This window comes from Pipra filicauda, unplaced genomic scaffold, assembly GCF_003945595.2.
Source record: "Pipra filicauda isolate LSUMZ 115617 unplaced genomic scaffold, ASM394559v2 scaffold815_size75024_pilon, whole genome shotgun sequence".
Classification (NCBI taxonomy): Eukaryota; Metazoa; Chordata; class Aves; order Passeriformes; family Pipridae; genus Pipra; species Pipra filicauda.
In genome coordinates this window covers 32,565-57,723 of record NW_024104993.1, presented here as the reverse complement: position 1 = coordinate 57,723, position 25,159 = coordinate 32,565, and the positions used below count along the sequence as shown (strand labels likewise).

Here is a 25,159-nt window from a genome sequence, read left to right as displayed (position 1 = left end):
ACTTCTGTGAACAGCTTTTCTTCCTGACCCATGTCCCACCTGCACAGCCAAACAAACCCACCAAGGTGACACCAGGGCATTGCCACTGAGAACATCTGCTGCAGGCCCATCACAGCTACACCAAGAAACACATTACAGTCAGTTCTTGAACTGTCCTTGCTTCCACCTGCTCACCCTGTGCCAGGCAACAGCAGGAAAGGAATGAGAGCAGGTAGTGCTGCTCCAAACCTACAGGCATTTCAATCCAGGTGACAGGCAGGCCATCCAACACAAAGATACCAAAGCTGAACAGGAACCAAGGTACACCTGTCTCTCACACAGAACCTCTTCAGTTATCAGTGACTTACCTGCAGCATCACTGGTTGCTTCTTCACAAACAGAAACTCCAGCACAAGGAGTATTGATTTTCAGGGACATTGTCCTTTAATGTTACCAGCTATGTCCCCTTACAAACAAGACCAAGACCTCAGAGATGACTGAGGCAATGGCCTGAGAAGAAGAGCTGAATGAGACACATTTCAAAAACCTGCAGTTTGGCCAACAACATTCATATCAAAGACAAACAATTAAAGGGATTAATAACTTCACAGGCAACAGTAACACAGAGGACAGAGCACCAGGATATACAGAACTAGTGAAGGTCCTTAGAGGGTGCTAGGAGAGAAGTCTGGTGTGACTGCCCTTTACTCAAGGTTTTCTACTGGTATTCTCTATTCAGTGCCATGGGAAATGGCAACTCCACAGCTAGTCTGACATTAGCCATTTCCTCACCAATAACACAGACTGTGTTCTACACAGCATCTCCATTTCCCTCAGGCAACACTCTTCCCCACCCAAACTCACCCTCCCCATCACACAGGCCCAGGCTCTACTTAGTGCCACATGAAGAATCACTGCCAAAATATCAAACATTGCTCAACATGCCTCATCTGTAACCCCCCCTCTGCAGGTGATCCACGCCTTTCACATCCTCACCTTCCCTCCAGAGCAACACAAAGAACCCATGGAGTTCTGCAGGGCCACACAGCACTTGGCAAGCTCTTCCCAGCTGCGTGGACTTCACCACAAATGCTTTGCTCCTTTTCAGCAATCTCACATGGAAACACATCAGAGCTGTGTGGTAGAGTTCATAAAGACTCTGGGATTAGAGCTGTGACAGCTCTGACCCCAGTCCACACACATTTAGGTCACCAAGAGAACCACAGCAAATGCCAAAGCACAAGAGCACTCAAAAGGTCATCTGAGGAGGAGAATTTGGACCACATGAAGCCAGAGCTGGGCTACACTGCAGGGCTTGGCCTGCAGATACAAGAATGAGCCCTGTGTGACAACAGGACACACCATCTCTACTGAGGCCACCTCTGCAGTGCACAAGTAGGGCAAGTTGAGCACATACAGATTACACCCACCTCATCACAGGTACTTACAAATCCCACCTGAGGAGGAGCAAAAAACCATCATGACAACATCAGCAGTTGTGCAAGCCACTCTGGATACCCACCACTACACAGGGACAGCAAGTTTAACCATTCCCATCCCACAATACCTTTTCCAAAACAAGTGGTGCATCAGACAACATTCAGCACTCTGCATCTCACCCCCTCTGACCAACACAAGGCCTACATCAGGCAGGAAGCAGCACAAGAGACTGTCTCTGACAGGAGAGCTTCAGAACCTCAAAGGACATTGTCAGAATGTAAGCATCACACACTGTCTCATGGTCAGGAAGGCTGTCACCTCCACACCTCTAGACCCTGGGAGTGGATCTTTAGCAAGAACAAACACTCTGTGCTCATCTTGCTTTCCTGCAGGCATCCTTCCCCTCCCTCTCCAAGATGTGTTCTCAAGACAAACATGTCATCTCCCATTTCTGTCTTACAACATGGCCCATGCTCTTCCCAAGGATTTCCAGTTTTCCCACACAAGATCACTCCTCTTCCCACTGCTCAAGATCACCTTTCACATCAGGAAATGGCCAGGCCCTGCTCACTACTACGGGCCACAGTTTTCTTACCCACCTCAACACCCACCCAACTCACTCCTCCCCACCAATAACAGCACCTTCAAAACACACAGGTGCTGTCACATGCACAGGGCACAGCAGACCCTCTGCAGCTGACCTGTCACGTTTGGGATTCCTTCAGCTCTCTCAGGTGGAAAGGTGGCAGACCTGGGAGCAATACTCTTCCCAAAGCTGATGTCATGACAGCTCTAAATGGCAATGCCTTTGATGTCATGCTCTGAGAGAAAAACTAAAACGTTGGTGAGAGCATCAGTGTAACACATGATGCTGACCACGTAAAAGCATGTTATTTGACATTTGGCAGTGAGAGCTTGTACTCGGATTTCAGGGAATTTGAATATGTTAGTTTGTTCATTGCACAAAAGAAAATTTCCATGGCTTTTAAATGATGTGGCTGTTAACACAAATTTGAAAGCATATAAAAAAACGGACAGTGTACAAGACATTACTTTCCAGGAACACATGCCCACAACAAGCACAACAGTGGCAAGAAGAAAACAAAATTTCCATTTCTAACATACCTGCCTGAATACTTTATACTTAACTAAGCCTTTATACTTGAAAAAAGATCATACAAACAGGAAAATGTTACTCACACCTCCCCCTCTTTCCTAAGGAGTCTGGTGGTAGAACGAAAATGGAGAAATTCTGTCCCTGAAGTCCTAGAAGTCACCTTGCTTCACATCAATTTGTGAGCAGAATCAAAGAGGAGGAAGGCAGGTTTCCATAAGACACCAGACTAATATCAACACAGTTGGCACTCAGCAAAAGCAATAAGGCAGCACAAACTTCCTGGGGAACTGCAAACATCACAACCTGTAGTTCTTCCCCTCCTTCACCAAGCTCGGGTGGAAATGCTATACAACAGCAAGCAAGAGAATTGCCTGAAAAGCTGACACCACGGAGCAACTCTCACGCAATGGGCAAAACACAGGCAATTTAATTCTAGGGCAGAACAACTCCCACCGTGAGTAGCAAATCTCACCTGTGGGCCATAATTGTTTTAGAGTGCCGCAAGACATTTATTTCAGCATAACCTCAGCAAGAGAGAAGGGGCTAGGGGGAGGACGTGGCGGCCGATGCAAAGGGGACACTGATATCCTTAATCACCTGCAAAGCACCCACCGCCCTGCGACTGCAGGAGCTGAGCCCGGCTCCGAGCACTGCCTGCCCAGGGGGCGGGAGAGAAGGAACAGAGAAAGGGAGGAAGGGTCACTGACCGTGTCGAGGAGAGAGGGAGGCTCCGGCTGCGTGTCCTTGGCCGCGGCGCCGGGCGGCGGCGGGAAGTTGGGGCTGAAAACCATCAGGTCGCTCTTGGCCGCGCCGTCCGCCACGCACAGGCTCCGGCTGTGGCGCTGCGAGTACGACCAGCTGCCCACTTCGCTGGCGCACACCAGCGTCGTGGGCCCGGGCCCCGACAGCACGGCCGCCCGCGGCGCCCAGCGCGACGCCCCGTACAGCACCACGGCCAGCAGGAACAGGCTCGACACGCCGCAGATCGCCACCACCAGCCACACGTTCGTCGCCGCCGCCGCCGCCGCCGCCGGCCCAGAGCCGCTCTCGCCGCCCGCCAACGAGCGCGGCAGCAGCGACGACGAGCCCGCCGCCGCCGCCAGCGCCGCCTCGCCGCCCTCCACCAGCGACACGCTCAGCGTCGCCGTGGCCGAGCGCGCCGGCTCGCCGTGGTCCCGCACCACGATCACCAGCCTCTGCCGCGGCCCGTCCGCCTCCTCCAGCGCCCGCGCCGTGCTCACCTCGCCGCTGTACAGCCCCACGCGGAACAAGGCGCTCTTGCCCCGCGGCTCCCACAGCTCGTAGCGCAGCCACGCGTTGTAGCCCGAGTCCGCGTCCACCGCCCGGATCTTCGCCACCACCTGACCCGACGGCGAACCCCACGACGCCCACGCCCACAGCGTCCCCGCCTCCCCCGACACGGACCCGGCCTCCGACCCGCCGCCCGCCGCCGGCAGCAGCGCCGGCGCGTTGTCGTTCTCGTCCACCACGAACAGCTGCACCGTCGCGTTGCCGCACAGCGACGGCTCCCCCGCGTCCACCGCACGCACCTCGAACTGCAGCACCTGCACCTCCTCGTAGTCCAGCGGCCGCAGCGCCCGCAACACGCCGCTCTCCGCCTCCACCGACACGTAGCTCGACGCCGCAACACCCCCCACCGAGCCCGTCCCCGACCCCCACGACCCCGGCCCCCCGCCCAACGCGCCCTCCCACAACGAGTAGCTCACGCGCCCGTTGCCCGCCTCGTCCGGGTCCCGCGCCCACAGCCGCGCCAGCTCCGCGCCCGCCAAGTTGTTCTCCCGCGCCAGCACCGTGTACACCGCCTGCGCGAACGACGGCGCGTTGTCGTTCACGTCCGACACCGGCACACGCAGCCCAACGCGGCCGCCCAGCGACGGAGAACCGCCGTCCTCCGCACGCACCTCCACCTCGTACTCCGACACCCGCTCCCGGTCCAGCAACTCCCGCAGCACCAGCGAGTACGACCCCGACAACGTCGCCTCCAGAACGAACGGACCCGACGGCCACACCCAGCACCGCACACGACCGTTCGACCCCGAGTCCCGGTCCCACACGCTCAGCAGGGCCACCACCGTCCCCAGCGACGCGTCCTCCGACACCGGCACCGACAGCGACGTCACCCGCACCTCCGGCGCGTTGTCGTTCACGTCCAGCACCTCCAGCAACACCTTGCAATGACCCGACAACGGCGGCATTCCCTTATCTCTCGCCCTAACCTGTACGTTGTATATCGTAACAGTCTCATAGTCCAGGCCTCCCCTTAGTCTGATTTCTCCACTATTTGCATCAATGCTGAAAATATCTGAGGCCAACGGTGGAATTATAGAATCAATTTCATAAATCACTTCTCCATAAATTCCCAGGTCCGGATCCGTGGCGTTGACACGTGCCACTACTTGCCCGACTAAAGCGTCCTCGGGCAAAACTACGTTATACACCGACTGGTTGAACTGGGGCACGTTGTCATTCACGTCAAGCACTGAGATCACCAGCTCCACTGTGCCCGTCAGAGACGGCCGGCCCCCGTCACTCGCAGTCAGCAACAACCGGTGAACGGGAATCGTCTCCCGGTCCAGCGGTTTCGTGATTATCAGAAACAGGGACTTACTGCGCGAGTTACTATTTTCTTCCTGTATTCTAAAATGCTCGCTGGGGCTGAGTGTATAGGAGAGCTGAGCGTTCGCTCCGATATCTGCATCTGACGCGTCCTCCAGCGGGAAACGAGAACCGGGAGGGGAATTCTCGGGTAAACTGATGTTTTTTCGGGCGGCGGGGAAGATGGGGGCATTGTCATTAATGTCGGTGACCTCCAGCTCCACGTGGAAGACGCGCAGCGGCCGCTCCAGCAGCACCTCCAGCCGCAGCGCGCACGGCGCGCTCTTGCCGCACAGCTCCTCCCGGTCCAGCCGCGAGCTCACCACCAGCGCCCCGCTCGCCCCGCTCACCTCCACGCTCGCCCGCCGGCCCCCAGGCACCAGCCGCAGCCGCCGCGCCTCCGCCTCGCCCGCCTCCAGACCCAGGTCCTGCGCCACACGGCCCACCACCGTCCCGGCCTTCGCTTCCTCCGGCACCGAGTACCGCACCTGCCCCCAGCACAGCGCCCACGCCGCCTGCACCGCCACCACCCGCAACACCGCACCCCACAAACACTCGCCCATCGCCGCCGCACACGACCAGTCCTTCCGACCCCGCACGGGCCCCGCACGGCTCCCGCCGCCGCCCGCACGCACCGGCTCCGCTGCCCGGCCCCAGCCGCCCCCCCGCGCTCACAGCCGGGCTCTCCGCCGCACCGCCAAGGAGCCGCCCACACGCCCTTCCTCAGCCTGCAGCGACACCGTGCGCTGCTCCGCCGCCTCACACGCTCCCAAACAGCGCCAGCGCCGTCATCTCTGCCATCTCTTCCTACCGAGCTTCTCTTTTTCTTACTTGTCTTCCTTCCTTTTATTTCTCTTCCGGTTTTAAGAGGTTTTTTCCCCTCCTTTCCTACTGTTCCCTTTTTACTATGTTCTCAGTTTTTTGTTCTTTCTGTTTTTCATTGTTGCTCTGCCGTGCCGTATTCTTTGAATCCTTTCCCCTTCTCTTTCCAACCTTCTCTCTTCTCTATCCCCTCTGGCAGCTCCCCAGTCGCCTCCGGCGCCGCGGCGGAGGCCATCCAAGTCGGAGCCATCCGCGCTAATTCCGGGCAGCATCATCAGAGTGCGGTGCTGTAACCGAAGCAGAGGCTGCTGGTGACCAACTTCGCTCAGCGTTCAGAGATAAGGTCGGTATCAGATGCTCATCTACTTTATTGTGTTTTCTTTTCTTCCATTCTCTTCTTTTTAACTTCGTTCCTTCCTTCCTTCCCTCCTTGATTGCATACTGGATTGCTTTTTATTTATGTCATCTCCTTCCTTTATCTATCCTTGATTTCTTCACTTTTTTCTGCTGTTGTCTCTCTTTCTCTTCTTTGCTTACCTTTCAGTGGATACTTTGCCTGTATCTTCTTTCCTCCTACCTGCTTTTACCTGTCCTATTTTTTTTACCTCCTCTTCTATTTCTTTTTTTGTCTCTTATATCCTTTTTTTCTTACCAAAATTCCTTTCAAATAACTATGCCATACTCACAACGGACATATCCTTCCTGAATAACTCTCATTCCTATTCCTTGCAATGATTCCTTCTTTTGTTTCTTTTTCTCTCCTTCTTTTTCTGTTCTTTCTTTCTCTTCTCCCTTACTCTCTTTCCTCGTTTCTTTCTTGCCTCGCTGGGCCATTTCATTTCATCCCCTTCCCTTCTGATTCCATCTTTGTATATTCCAACCATTTTTCTCCTTTAAGAAAATTCTTTAAAAAAAACTACACCACTGTCCCAAAAAAGCACAGACATGACCCTTTCACAAAAGCTCTCATTCCTCTCCCTTTCCTCAGTCCACCCATCTGGACAGGGCATTACCTTTCTGCTCACCTCCCATCCCTGCACCTACAACTGTCCCTCCCTTCAGGATGAAAGCCAAACATTGAGCCTTCAGTCATCAGGCAGCTCAAGGACTCAGCAATAACACAGCGAGGCAGTCAGATGGCAAAGAACAGCTCTGCCACATCAGAAAAGAGTCCACCCACTTAGACATCTAAGAAAAACAGGTGCCAAGGACTAAAAACCCAGGAAAGTCTCTCCTTTGGGAAATGAGAACACATCCCAGCCAAGCGTAATGACCCTTCAAAAGAAGACTGAAAAAGCACAGGCCAACCACAGCTCCCAACCACTTCTCATACACTTCTGTGAAGAGCTCTTGAACTATTTTTCCTGACCCATGTCCCACCTGCACAGCCAAACAAACCCACCAAGGTGACACCAGGGCATTGCCACTGAGAACATCTGCTGCAGGCCCAACACAGCTACTCCAAGAAACACATTACAGTCAGTTCTTGAACTGTCCTTGCTTCCACCTGCTCACCCTGTGCCAGGCAACAGCAGGAAAGGAATGAGAGCAGGTAGTGCTGCTCCAAACCTACAGGCATTTCAATCCAGGTGACAGGCAGGCCATCCAACACAAAGATACCAAAGCTGAACAGGAACCAAGGTACACCCATCTCTCACACAGAGCCTCTTCAGTTATCAGTGACTTACCTGCAGCATCACTGGTTGCTTCTTCACAAAAAGAAACTCCAGCACAATGAGTATTGATTTTCAGGGACATTGTCTTTTAATGCTACCAGCTGTGTCCCCTTACAAACAAGACCAAGACCTCAGAGATGACTGAGGCAATGGCCTGAGAAGAATGGCTGAAGGATACACATTTCAAAAACCTGCAGTTTGGCCAAAAACATTCCATATCAAAGACAAACAATTAAAGGGATAAATAACTTCACAGGCAATAGTAACACAGAGGACAGAGCACCAGGTATGCAGAGCTACTCAGGGTCCTGAGAGGGTGCCAGGACAGAAGCCTGATGTGACTGGCCTTTACTCAAGGTTTTCCACTGGTATTCTCTATCCAGTGCCATGGGAAATGGCAACTCCACAGCTAATCTGACATTAGCCATTTCCTCCCCAATAACAGAGACTGTGTTCTACACAGCATCTCCATTTCCCTCAGGCAACACTCTTCCCCACCCAAACTCACCCTCCCCATCACACAGGCCCAGGCTCTACTTAGTCCCACATGCAAAATCACTGCCAAAAAATCAAACACTGCTTAACATGTCTCATCTGTAACCCCCCCTCTGCAGGTGATCCAGGCCTTTCACATCCTCCCCTTCCCTCCAGAGCAACACAAAGAACCCATGGAGTTCTGCAAGGCCACACAGCACTTGGCAAGCTCTTCCCAGCTGCGTGGACTTCACCATAAATTGCTCCTTTTCAGCAATCTCACATGGAAACACATCAGAGCTGTGTGTTAGAGTTCATAAAGACTCTGGGATTAGAGCTGTGACAGCTCTGACCCCAGTCCACACACATTTAGATCACCAAGAGAACCACAGCAAATGCCAAAGCACAAGAGCACTCAAAAGGTCATCTGAGGGGGAGAATTTGGACCACATGAAGCCAGAGCTGGGCTGCACTGCAGGGCTTGGCCTGCAGATACAAGAATGAGCCCTGTGTGACAACAGGACACACCATCTCTACTGAGACCACCTCTGCAGTGCACAAGTAGGCCAAGTTGAGCACATACAGATTACACCCACCTCATCACAGGTACTTACAAATCCCACCTGAGGAGGAGCAAGAAACCATCATGACAACATCAGCAGTTGTGCAAGCCACTATGGATACCCACCACTACACAGGGACAGCAAGTTTAACCATTCCCATCCCACAATACCTTTTCCAAAACAAGTGCTGCATCAGACAACATTCAGCACTCTGCATCTCACCCCCTCTGACCAACACAAGGCCTACATCAGGCAGGCAGCAGCACAAGAGACTGTCTCTGATAGGAGAGCTTCAGAACCTCAAAGGACATTGTCAGCATTAAAGGAACACACACTGTCTCATGGTCAGGAAGGCTGTCACCTCCACACCTCTAGACCCTGGGAGTGGATCTTTAGCAAGAACAAACACTCTGTGCTCATCTTGCTTTCCTGCAGGCATCCTTCCCCTCCCTCTCCAAGATGTGTTCTCAAGACAAACATGTCATCTCTCATTTCTGTCTTACAACATGGCCCATGCACTTCCCAAGGATTTCCAGTTCTCCCACACAAGATCACTCCTCTTCCCACTGCTCAAGATCACCTTTCACATCAGGAAATGGCCAGGCCCTGCTCAGTACTACAGGCCACAGTTTTCTTACCCACCTCAACACCCACCCAACTCACTCCTCCCCACCAATAACAGCACCTTCAAAACACACAGGTGCTGTCACATGCACAGGGCACAGCAGACCCTCTGCAGCTGACCTGTCACGTTTGGGATTCCTTCAGCTCTCTCAGGTGGAAAGGTGGCAGACCTGGGAGCAATACTCTTCCCAAAGCTGATGTCATGACAGCTCTAAATGGCAATGCCTTTGATGTCATGCTCTGAGAAAGGAACTGAAATGGTGGTGAGAGCATCAGTATAACACACAACAATGACCATGTAAAAGCATGTTATTTGACATTTGGCAGTGAGTGCTTGTACTCTGATTTCAGGGAATTTGAATATGTTAGTTTGTTCATTGCACAAAAGAAAATTTCCACGGCTTTTAAATGATGTGGCTGTTAACACAAATTTGAAAGAATGTTAAAAAAAGGAGAGTGTACAAGACATTACTTTCCAGGAACATATGCCCACAACAAGCAGAACAGTGGTAAGAAGAAAAGGAACACGTGCCCACAACAAGCAGAACAGTGGTAAGAAGAAAAGAAAAACAAAATTTCCATTTCTAACATACCTGCCGGAATACTTTATACTGAACTAAGGCTTTATACTTGCAAAAAGATCATACAAACAGGAAAAAGTTACTCACACCTCCCCCTCTTTCCTAAGCAGTCTGGTGGTAGAACGAAAATGGAGAACTTTTGTCCCTGAAGTCCTAAAGGTCACCTTGCTACACATCAATTTGTGAGCAGAATCAAAGAGGAGGAAGGCAGGTTTCCATAAGACACCAGACTAATATCAACACAGTTGGCACTCAGCAAAAGCAATAAGGCAGCACAAAATACCTGGGGAACTGCAAACATCTCAACCTGTAGTTCTTCCCCTCCTTCACCAAGCTCGGGTGGAAATACTATACACCAGCAAGCAAGAGAGTTGCCTGAAAAGCTGACAGCTGGGGGCAACTCTCACGCAATGGGCAAAACACAGGCAATTTAATTCTAGGGCAGAACAACTCCCACCGTGAGCAGCAAATCTCACCTGTGAACTGCAATTGTTTCAGGGTCCCGCAAGCTCTTTCTTGGGCCCACCTCAGCAAGAGAGATGGGGCTTCGGGGAGGACACAACGGCCGATGCAACGGTGCCACTGACATCCTAAAACACCTGCACAGCAACCACTGCTCTGCAACTGCAGGAGCTGAGCCCGGCTCCAAGCACTGTCTGCCCAGGGAGTGGGAGACAAGGGACAGAGAAGGGCAGGAACAGAGAGGCAGTGCAGGACAATACCAAGAAAACTGTGAATTCTAACACTTACCTGGGGTCACACTCCTCTGCCTGAACAGGTAATAACTAGAGCAAAAAGATATATAGAAAAAGATCATACTAAAAGTCTGTACTGCCTTTCCTACTTTCTTAATGAGTCTGATGACAGAAACTAAATGCACAATTGTTCTTTCCACAGGGAGCCAAAAATTTGAAGTCTCAAAGGTAACTTTGCATCACATCTCTTGCAAGGGGAATGAAGGGAAGAGGATAGTTTTTGATAATAATCCAGACCTAATCCCAACGCTGTCAGCAAAGGCAATAGGACAATAAAGAGTGACTCGGGGACTGTCACCACCACAGCTTCCCTGTCTTGCATTTCTCATCAAGCTCACATCGAAACCCTACACAACAGCAAACTAGCATTACCTACAAAGCTGACAACTCAGAGCAGCTCTCATCAAAATAGACAGTGCATTCTAGGACACAACTCCGACCAGCTGCAGGAAATCTCAGCTCCAGGGTACCGTAATTTCACCAGACACACACACCAAGAGCCAGGGTTCTCAAGAAAGGACCAGGAGGCACATAGACAAGTTAATATCCATAAGCACCCACGGCCTTTAGGCAGGGCAGGCGGGGACAGACTCGCAGCAGCACGGGCGCAGGGGGCGGATCAGAGGGAACGGAAGAGAGGAGAGTTCTCCGGGGAAAGAAAGGAGACAGGGGGAGGGCCACTGACCGTATCAAGGAGATTGGGCGGCTCCGGCTGCGTGTCCTTGGGCGCGGCGCCGGGCGGCGGCGGGAAGTTGGGGCTGAAAACCATCAGGTCGCTCTTGGCCGCGCCGTCCGCCACGCACAGGCTCCGGCTGTGGCGCTGCGAGTACGACCAGCTGCCCACTTCGCTGGCGCACACCAGCGTCGTGGGCCCGGGCCCCGACAGCACGGCCGCCCGCGGCGCCCAGCGCGACGCCCCGTACAGCACCACGGCCAGCAGGAACAGGCTCGACACGCCGCAGATCGCCACCACCAGCCACACGTTCGTCGCCGCCGCCGCTGCCGGCCCAGAGCCGCTCTCGCCGCCCGCCAACGAGCGCGGCAGCAGCGACGACGAGCCCGCCGCCGCCGCCAGCGCCGCCTCGCCGCCCTCCACCAGCGACACGCTCAGCGTCGCCGTGGCCGAGCGCGCCGGCTCGCCGTGGTCCCGCACCACGATCACCAGCCTCTGCCGCGGCCCGTCCGCCTCCTCCAGCGCCCGCGCCGTGCTCACCTCGCCGCTGTACAGCCCCACGCGGAACAAGGCGCTCTTGCCCCGCGGCTCCCACAGCTCGTAGCGCAGCCACGCGTTGTAGCCCGAGTCCGCGTCCACCGCCCGGATCTTCGCCACCACCTGACCCGACGGCGAACCCCACGACGCCCACGCCCACAGCGTCCCCGCCTCCCCCGACACCGCCCCGGCCTCCGCCCCGCCGCCCGCCGCCGGCAGCAGCGCCGGCGCGTTGTCGTTCTCGTCCACCACGAACAGCTGCACCGTCGCGTTGCCGCACAGCGACGGCTCCCCCGCGTCCACCGCACGCACCTCGAACTGCAGCACCTGCACCTCCTCGTAGTCCAGCGGCTGCAGCGCCCGCAACACGCCGCTCTCCGCCTCCACCGACACGTAGCTCGACGCCGCAACACCCCCCACCGAGACCGACCCCCCCGACCCCCACGACCCCGACCCCCCGCCCAACGCGCCCTCCCACAACGAGTAGCTCACGCGCCCGTTGCCCGCCTCGTCCGGGTCCCGCGCCCACAGCCGCGCCAGCTCCGCGCCCGCCAAGTTGTTCTCCCGCGCCAGCACCGTGTACACCGCCTGCGCGAACGACGGCGCGTTGTCGTTCACGTCCGACACCGGCACACGCAGCCCAACGCGGCCGCCCAGCGACGGAGAACCGCCGTCCTCCGCACGCACCTCCACCTCGTACTCCGACACCCGCTCCCGGTCCAGCAACTCCCGCAGCACCAGCGAGTACGACCCCGACAACGTCGCCTCCAGAACGAACGGACCCGACGGCCACACCCAGCACCGCACACGACCGTTCGACCCCGAGTCCCGGTCCCACACGCTCAGCAGGGCCACCACCGTCCCCAGCGACGCGTCCTCCGACACCGGCACCGACAGCGACGTCACCCGCACCTCCGGCGCGTTGTCGTTCACGTCCAGCACCTCCAGCTCCACGCTGCAGTGACTCGACAGCGGGGGCCAACCTTGGTCTCTCGCTTCTATACGGAAATCAAACATACTGACTTCTTCAAAGTCCAGAGCACCCGTCAGGTGAATCTCCCCTGTTTTGGTATTGAGGGAAATCACATCTCTTCCATTCGGCGGAATGAAGCTGGTTGCAGTGTAGGTCACTTCACTGTTAATTCCTTCATCTGCATCTGTGGCGTTCACCTGTGCCACCAGCGTCCCCACTGCAGCGCTCTCCGGTAGTTGCACTTTATACAACGACAGGTGGAACTGGGGCGCGTTGTCGTTCGCATCCAGCACCGAGATCACCAGCTCCATCGTCCCTGTCAGAGACGGCCGGCCCCCGTCACTCGCCGTCAGCAACAACCGGTGCACGGCCATCGTCTCGCGATCCAGCGGTTTCCTTAAAACAAGTTCGGGAACAATATTTCGCTCATTTGATTTTTGTATATCCAAAGAGAAATGTTCGTTGGGACTCAGTGTGTAGGAGAGCTGCGCGTTCGCTCCGATATCCGCATCTGACGCGCCCTCCAGTGGGAAACGGGAACCCACCAGAGACGATTCGGCAATACTGATGTTTTTTCGGGCGGCGGGGAAGGTGGGGGCATTGTCATTAATGTCGGTGACCTCCAGCTCCACGTGGAAGACGCGCAGCGGCCGCTCCAGCAGCACCTCCAGCCGCAGCGCGCACGGCGCGCTCTTGCCGCACAGCTCCTCCCGGTCCAGCCGCGAGCTCACCACCAGCGCCCCGCTCGCCCCGCTCACCTCCACGCTCGCCCGCCGGCCCCCAGGCACCAGCCGCAGCCGCCGCGCCTCCGCCTCGCCCGCCTCCAGACCCAGGTCCTGCGCCACACGGCCCACCACCGTCCCGGCCTTCGCTTCCTCCGGCACCGAGTACCGCACCTGCCCCCAGCACAGCGCCCACGCCGCCTGCACCGCCACCACCCGCAACACCGCACCCCACAAACACTCGCCCATCGCCGCCGCACACGACCAGTCCTTCCGACCCCGCACGGGCCCCGCACGGCTCCCGCCGCCGCCCGCACGCACCGGCTCCGCTGCCCGGCCCCAGCCGCCCCCCCGCGCTCACAGCCGGGCTCTCCGCCGCACCGCCAAGGAGCCGCCCACACGCCCTTCCTCAGCCTGCAGCGACACCGTGCGCTGCTCCGCCGCCTCACACGCTCCCACACAGCGCCAGCGCCGTCATCTCTGCCATCTCTTCTAACCGACCTTCTCTTTTTCTTATTTGTCTTCCTTCCTTTCATTTCTCTTCCGGTTTTAATAGGGTTTTTCCCCCTTCCTTTCCTACTTTCCCGTTATACTATGTTTTCACCTTTCTGTTCGTTGCCCTTCTGGTCTTTCTCCTTTTCATTGTTGCTCTGCCGTGCCGTGTTCTTTGAGACATTTCCCCTTCTCTTTCCAACCTTCTCTCTTCTTTATTCCCCCTGGTAGCTCCCCAGTCGCCTCCGGCGCCGCGGCGCTCCCACACAGCGCCCGCGCTTCCGCACCGACACACGCCTTTCCTCTGCTGGCTCTTCCTACCGAGCTTCTTTATCTCCTTCCTTTTCCCGCTTGATGCGACGTGCTTCCATATATTCCTCTCCTTTTTTATTACTCTTTCTCCATCTGTCTTTTTCTTTCGTCTTTTCGGTCTGTATTTTTAATGTTTCCTTTTTTCTCTTTTCTACTCTTTCCTTCTCTTTTTACTCTGTTCTCTTTCCTCTGTCTCTTTCTTCTTTCTTTTGTTTCGTTTCCTTCATCTCTACCTTCTGTCTTGCTTCCTTACCTTGCCGTGTCCGATCCTTTTCTTCCCTTGCCGTTCTCTTCCCATGCCTCTCCCTGTTTTATCTTCGCTACCAAGTTACCGGTGATCTCTGTCGCTGTGGTCGAGACAATCACTGTCAGAGCCATCGCCTCTAATTACAGAGCATCATCCCAGTGCGGGGGACAGTAACCAGTGGGGACACCATGGGAAACGAAATCCCCTCAGCGTTAGAAGAGAATGTCAGTGCACCCCGGTAATCTAAATATTCCTCCTTTTCTTTTCTCCCCTTTGTCACCTTCCTTCCCTAATTGCTTGCTTTCATTCCTTTTTTCCCCGTCTTTCTCTTCCCCCTGCTCTCCTCCCACCTCTCTGTGGACAGAGATAACATCGTAGTATGCTAGTAAACTCTTTCAATGTTTCATCCTTCATCTTTTTCTCTCAACTCAGTCTTTCACTGCTTTATTTTCTTTCCCCTTTTTACTCCTTCTCCTCTTTGTTTTTCCCCTGTCCTTCCCTAACCATCTCTTCTTCCCTCATTGCTTATTCTCTGTCTCTTTTAACACAGTATTTTCTACATGACTATATCACTCTCGCCATGGGGTGTGGACACACCCTTACATAGAAACTCTTCTTCCTCTCCCTCATCACTTTTTATCAAGGCTTGCACAGGGTTCCTGACTACTGGGGATACTGAGGTCCTCGACTCCAGACAGCATGAAGAGGAAATGTTAGTGCATGCTGGCAATCTCCTCTATCATCCCTTCTTTCCTTTCTTTTTTAAATCTCTTTCTTCCTTGCTTGCTTCTCACTTACAGAGGTTCTTTCTTCGTTCCTCCTTTCTGTTCCTTTCTTTTCCTTCTCTTCCTTCCATGCCTTTTACTTTCATGCCTCACACTGCTCTCCTTGATTCCCCTCTCTTCTGCACCCATACTTCTTTTTTTCCCCTTTACCAAAATGTTTTCCAAACAAAATGTTTTCTAAGTGTCTACATCATCCTCTTCATGCAGCAGAGACCTGCCCCTTGACAAGAGCTCTCATGGAGGCCTTACCTGCCTCCTCAGGAGGAACAACATTCCTGCTTTCCTTCAGAAAATGCAAAGCAAACAGACTGTCAGCACACCTCCTCTTCCCTTCCCTCCCCTTTGGGAAGAAGGTCACTCTCCTCAGCCTCCAGTGCCCTCACGGACCCAGCAAATAACACAGCAAGGCAATAATATGGCCAAGAACAGCTGTACTACACTGTGAAGAATACACCACCCTTGGAATCAGAAGACCAGGCCTCAGGTACTTCAACATCTGTGCAAAAAGGCTCCAATGATCCAAAAAACCCCATGGAATTCTCTCACTCAGCAATTCAAACCCAGCCCAGCCCAGCACCACAATCTGCCGTGAACGCTGAAGAAGCACAGCACAAACATCCCTCCTGAGAACTCTTCATATACCCTGATGAACAGCCACAATTCCTGCCTCATTTTCCATCTGCTTCATGAAGGACAAGCTCTTGCTTCTCCTTCCAGGCAGACAAGCTCTGCCAGAACAATACAGCAAGAACTTCCACACTCAGGGGCATTAGTTCCCAAGGAACTCAGTACTATGATCAATCCAGCAAAACACCTGAATGCAAAACAACAGCAGAGAACATCCTCTCCACTCCCAACCCATCTACCTTCAAACAGAGTCCCTCCTCCATCTATCCTTGCTGCCTATCTCTCAAACTGTGATGGAAGCAGCAAGAAAGAAATGAGAACAGGCAGTGGTGCTTTGCTGGCCCAACCTAGGAATTCTAAAACATTTCAAGGTGGAAGGGACCCATCCAGTCCAGCTGCCCATCCAGGCACATTGGCTCCACCCTAGATGAAGATACCACGAGTAAACGGGAACAAAAGTACAGCTGTCTCTCAGACTCCTCTTCTTTAGCCAGAAGGGACTTACCTGTAGCATCACGGTTTGCTTCTTCAGAAAAGAAACATTTTCAGAGAAGGGGAACTGGTTTTAAGGGACATTTTTCCCTAACACTCTCAGAGACTACTGGGAAAGATGAATAGAAAACAATTATGTACATTCTACAAAAGTCTTGGAATCACTGGAGAAACCACAGTGCTCCCTTATGCACTTCTATCCCGGGGTAGCAGGAGGGACACTGGAAAGCTAAGGAAGGACATTGTCTCAATGTCAAACTCAGCTCAGTACAATGGAAAAGTCATCCTCATCCCACACACTGATGGAAAAGTACCCGAATGTTTGCAACCTCACAGCTGCCAAAACACAGCATCCCATATTAGCCAGTGTTACCAACACATTGCCAATATTAGAGACAGAAAAACATGACTGTGAGTTTTTGGTAAGAAGAGAGAAGAAAACCAAAGAAACCAATTCCACCATGTGGAAACACATGAAAAGAACAAACAGGGCACAAGGACAGGCAGAACTGTTGGAGGTCCCGAGAAATCCCAGGCATTTGCAATGTCTGCAGCGCCTCTTCTTGACATTTTGGACTGGAATCCTCGGTCTCACACCCTGGGAAACGGCACCTCCACCTAGGCACACATTCTCCAGTCCTTCCCCAAAGACACAGGCTCTGTTCTACACATCATCTCCACGTCCCTCAGGCAAGACCCTTCCCCGCTAAAGGAGTCACCCTCATCATGACACATGCCCAGGCCCCACCTGCTGCCACTCACAGGATCACTTCCACACCACCACAAACCCCGCTCTAAGCATGTCCTAGGTCTTTGCACAGCCTCCCCTTCCCTTGCAATTGGCACAAAGAACACATGGAGGGATGCAAAGCCCCTCCCTGTCTGGCAGATGATCCTCGGCTGCATAAACTTTGTGGTTTATGCCTTTTCAGCAATCTCAGATGGAAACACCACAGAGCAGCCCATAAGAACTGAGTTCCTATGGATTTTGTGATATATATGGCCGTTGACAGTTCTGACTCCAGTCCACATGGATTTTACACTTCCAGAGAATGACAGCAAAGGTCTAAGCACAATAGGAACAGGATGGGAGAATTTGTACCATCGGAAACCAGAGCTGGGCTGCTGTGCAGAGTTTCACATGGACATCACAGGCATCACAATGAGCCACCCATGACAACAGGATTTTCTACCAAGGCTGAATTTTCACATGCACAAGTAGGGCAAGAAGGGTGAACCAAGATCACACCCCCCTCACAACGTGCCCTTAAAAATCGTGCCTGAGGAGGACCGAGGAACCACCATGGCAACATCAATGGCTGTGGAAGCTACTGTAGATGCCCACCACTATACAAGGACAGTAGGTTGAAGTGCTACCCTCCTAGAAAACCTTTGCCAAAATAGGAATCCAAAAGTTCACCAGGAAATGGTCAGCAGTCTGCATGCAACACCCTCTGCACTGACCCCTTGTCTGTATCTGGCAGACAGCAGGCACTGTCTCTGCTGGGAGATATTCATACCCTCAAAGAACATGATGGGTATTAAATCTCCATGGATTTACTCAATATCCAGAAGGCCTTCAACTCCATAACCTCAGGATCTAGCAGTGGACACCGGTGCCCATGCTGCCTCATGCTTTCCTCTAGGTATCCCTCATTCCCCACCCTGGCACAGCTGTTCTCAAGACAAGAACATCATCTCACATTCTTGTCGTCTCAGGACATGGCCCATGGTCTTCCCAAAGATTTCCAGTTCCCACAGATAAGTCTTCCCACTGCCCAAGGTCACACTTCATAATACCAGGACATGGTCAGGGCCTACTCAGTGCCACTGCCACCTTCAGCTCACAATCTCCCCTGGCTTCCCCAATCTCAGATGGAAATATTACACACCTGGGAGAATACTATTCATAGAGGTGATGTCAGGGCCACTCTAAAGGCAATGGCCATTGATTGCATGCTGTGAAAGATCAACCCAAATGTTGAAAACCACATCAGAGCCAACAATGATAGCTACTGCACAGGAAAATGGGGTGTTGGGTATGGGTGGGGTTTTTTGAGGGGTTCTGGGTTTGGTTGTATTTTGTGGTTTGTTTTTTTTAAAAAGAGAACTCCCAAATGTTTTTTAAGGGTGTGGCTGCTGATGCAAATATTAACATAACATGAAAACAGGCCAGTGTATGGTTGTGCCACCTCACTGGACAATCTGCCCACAATCCAGTTCAGAAATACAAGAAAAGATAAACAAACCCCACACTTTAGGTCACGCTCCTCTGCCTGAACACTTTCTACTACTAAGTAGAGTAAAAATATACTTGGAGAAAGAACACAGGAAAAGTGTGCAATGACTGCCCTGCTTTCACAATGACTCTGGAGGGTCAGCCAAACAGGAGAAATTACCACTGTGAGGAGAAAGACTGTGAAGTCACAAGTGTCATCCTGCATCCCATCTCTTATGGAGGAGAATCAAGGAGGATTGAGTTCTTGATAAGAAACCACATTTGATACCAGCATGATCAGCAATCAGCAACAGCCACAGTAAACTGTACCCAGAAGATTGTCCCATGACATGGCCCATGGTCTTCCCGAGGACTTCCAGTTCCATCAGACAATTCTTGCCATTGCTCAAGGTCAACCTTAACATCAGGATATGGCCAGGGCCTACTCAGTGTCACTACCACATTCACCTCTGCAACATGTCACTGTCTCCTTTACCACTTCAGGGCTCCCTCCAGCTTTTGTAGACCAGTGTCAGCAATAAGAGCACCACACAAAAAACACAGAGATCGTATCATGTAGACCATGTCCAGCACTCTACTCTTTCTAAAGGTGATGTCAGAACAATTCCAAATGGCAAAGGCATTGATTTCATGCTGTCATAGAACAACCCAATCACTGACAAGCTCACCAATGTAAAGGATGACATTGTTTCTGTAGGAGAATTCAGGTTTCCCATTTTGTTATCAGGGTATTTTGTTGGCTGGTTGAGTTTGGGTTTTGTTGACAGCTCTCCAGGACTGTTGTAAGGACATGGCTCCTGATGCAAATATTCCAAGAACACCATAACAGCCCAGTGTACATCATGCCACTTCTCTGGTCAGGAAGGGAAAACTGTTCCCATTAATGTTAGCACATAAAAACCATACAGCTGATGTTATACACACTGTTCAGCAGACTCCCTGTAGTTGACTCTTCACATTTTCTAGTGCTACAGCTATCCCAAAGGGAAATCTTACATTCCTTAGTCCTCTGTTACACACCTGAAATGTTACACATCTATTTGTAGACATGGTGTCAGTGTAGCTGCAATGACACCAAGCAGTGATTTCATGCTCTGAGAGAAATGCCTGAATAAGGACCACAGCCCTGTAATGGATAACATCTATACAGGTTAATTTGTGTACTATTTAAGGGAATGTTTCCTGATCAAGTGTCATAACAAATATTGAAAGACTGTCAGAACAGGCCAGTGGCAATCTCCAACCATGAACGGATGTACATAGCACAATTAAGGGAATCGGGAAAATTCCCATTCCTTGGGTCACCATCCTCTGCCTGAAAAGGTTATATTACTGTACAGAGGAAAAACATGCTGGGAAAAGAACACAGAAAAAGTCTGCAGAGCTTTCCTGACTTTCATAATGAGGCTGCTGGGACAATCACAGGGGAAAACTACACAATGAAGAGAGAAACAGCAGAAGACCCAGTTGCCAGAAAAATCAGGAAGGCAGAGGATAGAGTTTTTCACAATGCTGACAGCAGCACGGCCAGGACTCAGCAAAGGTAATAAGGGAGCATGTACTGCCTGGGGTCTGTAACAGCCACAGCCTGCCAGTCTTGCACACCTTCAGCCAGCAACAAACAGTACAGGCTACAAAGCTGACACCTCAGGGCTCCTCTCATCGCAAAGGGCAGGGATTTCATTCAAGGCCACAATAATTCACACCTAGAGCAGCAAACCTCAGCTCCTCTCAGGTGCCGTAGGACGCTTATTTCGACACTCCCTGCTCCTCTCCCCTCCTCCCCCAAGAGTCCTGCACAGGACCTGGTGGCAGCTGTAAACATGCGATTGACATCCTTAAGCACCCGCCAAGAACCCTCCGGCCTCAGGCTCCGGGAACAGAGCCCGTGTCTCAACAGCACCGACCCAGAGGGCAGCAGAAAAGAGGTAGAAAAGGGAAGGGTACTTGGGTGACCGGAAGAGAAGCGACCAAGGGATTGTCACTGACCGTGTCGAGGAGAGAGGGAGGCTCCGGCTGCGTGTCCTTGGCCGCGGCGCCGGGCGGCGGCGGGAAGTTGGGGCTGAAAACCATCAGGTCGCTCTTGGCCGCGCCGTCCGCCACGCACAGGCTCCGGCTGTGGCGCTGCGAGTACGACCAGCTGCCCACTTCGCTGGCGCACACCAGCGTCGTGGGCCCGGGCCCCGACAGCACGGCCGCCCGCGGCGCCCAGCGCGACGCCCCGTACAGCACCACGGCCAGCAGGAACAGGCTCGACACGCCGCAGATCGCCACCACCAGCCACACGTTCGTCGCCGCCGCCGCCGCCGCCGCCGGCCCAGAGCCGCTCTCGCCGCCCGCCAACGAGCGCGGCAGCAGCGACGACGAGCCCGCCGCCGCCGCCAGCGCCGCCTCGCCGCCCTCCACCAGCGACACGCTCAGCGTCGCCGTGGCCGAGCGCGCCGGCTCGCCGTGGTCCCGCACCACGATCACCAGCCTCTGCCGCGGCCCGTCCGCCTCCTCCAGCGCCCGCGCCGTGCTCACCTCGCCGCTGTACAGCCCCACGCGGAACAAGGCGCTCTTGCCCCGCGGCTCCCACAGCTCGTAGCGCAGCCACGCGTTGTAGCCCGAGTCCGCGTCCACCGCCCGGATCTTCGCCACCACCTGACCCGACGGCGAACCCCACGACGCCCACGCCCACAGCGTCCCCGCCTCCCCCGACACGGACCCGGCCTCCGACCCGCCGCCCGCCGACGGCAGCAGCGCCGGCGCGTTGTCGTTCTCGTCCACCACGAACAGCTGCACCGTCGCGTTGCCGCACAGCGACGGCTCCCCCGCGTCCACCGCACGCACCTCGAACTGCAGCACCTGCACCTCCTCGTAGTCCAGCGGCTGCAGCGCCCGCAACACGCCGCTCTCCGCCTCCACCGACACGTAGCTCGACGCCGCAACACCCCCCACCGACCCCGACCCCGACCCCCACGACCCCGGCCCCCCGCCCAACGCGCCCTCCCACAACGAGTAGCTCACGCGCCCGTTGCCCGCCTCGTCCGGGTCCCGCGCCCACAGCCGCGCCAGCTCCGCGCCCGCCAAGTTGTTCTCCCGCGCCAGCACCGTGTACACCGCCTGCGCGAACGACGGCGCGTTGTCGTTCACGTCCGACACCGGCACACGCAGCCCAACGCGGCCGCCCAGCGACGGAGAACCGCCGTCCTCCGCACGCACCTCCACCTCGTACTCCGACACCCGCTCCCGGTCCAGCAACTCCCGCAGCACCAGCGAGTACGACCCCGACAACGTCGCCTCCAGAACGAACGGACCCGACGGCCACACCCAGCACCGCACACGACCGTTCGACCCCGAGTCCCGGTCCCACACGCTCAGCAGGGCCACCACCGTCCCCAGCGACGCGTCTTCGGGCACCGGCACCGACAGCGACGTCACCCGCACCTCCGGCGCGTTGTCGTTCACGTCCAGCACCTCCAGCAACACCTTGCAATGGCCTGACAGCGGCGGCGAACCTTGGTCTCTCGCTTCTATACGGAAATCAAATATACTGACTTCTTCAAAGTCCAGAGCACCCGTCAGGTGAATCTCCCCCGTCTTCTCATTAATAGAAATCACATCTTTTCCACTCGGCGGAAAGAAGTTCGTGACGCTATAGGTCACCTCACTATTACTTCCATCGTCCGCATCCGTGGCGTTCACCCGCACCACCAGTGTCCCCACTGCAGCGCTCTCCGGCAGCTGCACTTTATACAACGACTGGTTGAACTGGGGTGCGTTGTCGTTCACGTCAAGCACCGAGATCACCAGTTCCATCGTCCCTGTCAGAGATGGTCGGCCGCCGTCACTCGCCGTCAGCAACAACCGGTGCACCGCCATCGTCTCTCGGTCGAGAGGTTTCGTTAAAACAAGTTCGGGTTCAATGTTTCGCTCATTCAATTTCTGTAAATCCAGAGAGAAATGTTCGCTGGGGCTCAGTGTGTAGGAGAGCTGCGCGTTTGCTCCGATATCCGCATCAGACGCGCCCTCCAGCGGGAAACGAGAACCCCGGAGCGTGTTCAGTTCCGCAATGGTGATGTTTTTTCGGGTGGCGGGGAAGATGGGGGCATTGTCATTAATGTCGGTGACCTCCAGCTCCACGTGGAAGACGCGCAGCGGCCGCTCCAGCAGCACCTCCAGCCGCAGCGCGCACGGCGCGCTCTTGCCGCACAGCTCCTCCCGGTCCAGCCGCGAGCTCACCACCAGCGCCCCGCTCGCCCCGCTCACCTCCACGCTCGCCCGCCGGCCCCCAGGCACCAGCCGCAGCCGCCGCGCCTCCGCCTCGCCCGCCTCCAGACCCAGGTCCTGCGCCACACGGCCCACCACCGTCCCGGCCTTCGCTTCCTCCGGCACCGAGTACCGCACCTGCCCCCAGCACAGCGCCCACGCCGCCTGCACCGCCACCACCCGCAACACCGCACCCCACAAACACTCGCCCATCGCCGCCGCTGCCTTCCGACCCCGCACGGGCCCCGCACGGCTCCCGCCGCCGCCCGCACGCACCGGCTCCGCTGCCCGGCCCCAGCCGCCCCCCCGCGCTCACAGCCGGGCTCTCCGCCGCACCGCCAAGGAGCCGCCCACACGCCCTTCCTCAGCCTGCAGCGACACCGTGCGCTGCTCCGCCGCCTCACACGCTCCAAACAGCGCCCAAGCCTCTGCCCCGACACACGCATCTCCTCTCTCATGTCCCGCTCCCCTTCTTCTCTTTCTTTTTCTCATTTAGTTTTCCTTATCGCTTGCTGTTCCCTTCCAAACGTTTCATTTTTTCCTTCCTCCTTCTTCGTCTGACTTTCTTGTATTTCCTTGCTTCCTTTAGTTCTCTCTTTTTAGTCATGTCTCATTTCTCTTCTTATTCCTACTTCTTTCCCTTGGTACTCTTCTCTCTTTCCTCCTTCACTTTCTTCTTCGTCGTCATTATCCTGCCTCCTGTTCCCCATTCTTTATTCCATTTTCCCACCTCTTTCCATCCTCCTCTATTCATCAATCCCACTGGAAGCTCCTCACTTGCCTCCAGTGCCGCAGAGGACACCATCAAATCGGGCCATCATCTCTAAATACGGGGCATTAGAGCTGCAGTGCATTGGAGCCTTGTTGGGAACCACCTCCACTCAGCATCTACAGGTGACGTCGGTGAGTGATGGCCATTTCCTTTTTTAGTCTCCTTTGTTTTTCCATTCTGTTCTTCCTTTCTTTCTTACTTTAGTTCTGGCTTTATTTTTCCTTGAATAAGCTCCCGTCTTTCTTTATATTTTCTTATTTCCTTTCTGCATTACTTTTTTATCCATTCCGGTGTCTCTCTCTTCTCTTTCCCTGTTCTCTTTCCTTATGTCTTTTTTTCTCCTTAACCCTATCCTACGGTTTCCCCCCCTTCCTCTTATGTTTCCACCTTGTCTCTTCTCTTTTTGCCCGCTTTTCTAAAACATTTTCCAAGTGCTCACAATGAATAAGTCGATTGGGAATAGGTCTCCACCTTCTTTGCACTGATTTCTTCATATCCTTCCCTTTTTTCCCACCTTCTTTTCTCTTCTCCCTTTTGCTCTTCCTTTCTCTTTCTTTTCTTTCTTCCCTCACTGTGCCTTGTCGTTCTCTCCCCTCTCTTCTGCTTCCATCCTTCTATCTTCTGTTCAGCCTTTCCCTTAACAAAATATTTTTAAAATACCTAGAGCAATCCTGCCATAGGCATGGACATGTCCTTTCTTTGGCAACAGATCTCATTTCTCTTTCCTACCACCTTCCATCCCTCTGGAGAGAAAATACCTTTCTCGCTGATCTCCTGCTCCTGCACCTCTGTCTTCCCCTCCCTTCACCATCAAGGCCACACTCTTCAGCCTCCAGCCCTCTCAAGGACCCAGCAAGAACACACCAAGGCACTCAGATGGCAAACAACAGCTCTGCTACATCACAACACGTTCCACCACCCTCTCTCACACAACCTGAAGCCAGAGCGAATGAGATATCTCTGCAAACAGGCTGGAAAGGAACCAACACGCCCAGGGGAGTTTCTCATTCAGGAACTCAAACCCATCACAGCCCAGCACCACAATCCTCCACAAAGACTGAAAAAGCACTGGGCAAAACTGCTCCTCAGGGCTCTTCATGTACCTCGATCCTTCCTGACTCACTCTCCACCTGCAGGCTGTCCTTGCCTTCTTCTTCAGGCAGGCACTCCCTGCCACAACAACACACCAGAACCTCAGTATCTATGAGCATTAATGCCCAGGAAATCCCTCACTCATTAGCACGATCCACTTGTCACACAGTCAAACAAAAGCCGGGAAGGAAACACCACAGCACTGTCACTAAGAACATCCCCTTGACCCCCAACACATCTCTTTGGGGATTTTGGTCCCTCCTCCAGCCCTGCTGGCTCTCACCCACTCAGGCTGGGC

At 54.2% G+C, this 25,159-nt stretch overlaps 3 protein-coding genes across 3 annotated transcripts; all 3 read right to left on the bottom strand.

Annotated features, from left to right (window-relative positions):
• Positions 1-3,220: 3,220 nt before the first annotated feature.
• LOC113986531 (protocadherin alpha-13-like) lies at positions 3,221-5,992 on the bottom strand. The gene is given in 2 exon segments (XM_039390370.1): positions 3,221-3,273; positions 3,276-5,992. Coding segments are annotated over 2 exon segments (2,478 nt in total). The 5' UTR covers positions 5,716-5,992; the 3' UTR covers positions 3,221-3,235.
• Positions 5,993-9,812: 3,820 nt separating this feature from the next.
• On the bottom strand, positions 9,813-14,092 carry LOC113986529 (protocadherin alpha-2-like). The gene is made up of 2 exons (XM_039390372.1): positions 11,697-14,092; positions 9,813-11,663 (listed from the first exon to the last, which is right to left on the bottom strand). The coding sequence occupies exons 1-2, from the start codon at positions 13,799-13,801 to the stop codon at positions 11,267-11,269; spliced, it is 2,502 nt and encodes an 833-aa protein (XP_039246306.1). The 5' UTR covers positions 13,802-14,092; the 3' UTR covers positions 9,813-11,266.
• Positions 14,093-20,727: 6,635 nt separating this feature from the next.
• Positions 20,728-23,211, bottom strand: LOC113986533 (protocadherin alpha-2-like). The gene is given in 2 exon segments (XM_027718294.2): positions 20,728-20,765; positions 20,768-23,211. Coding segments are annotated over 2 exon segments (2,481 nt in total). The 5' UTR covers position 23,211.
• Between the last annotated feature and the right edge of the window lie 1,948 nt (positions 23,212-25,159).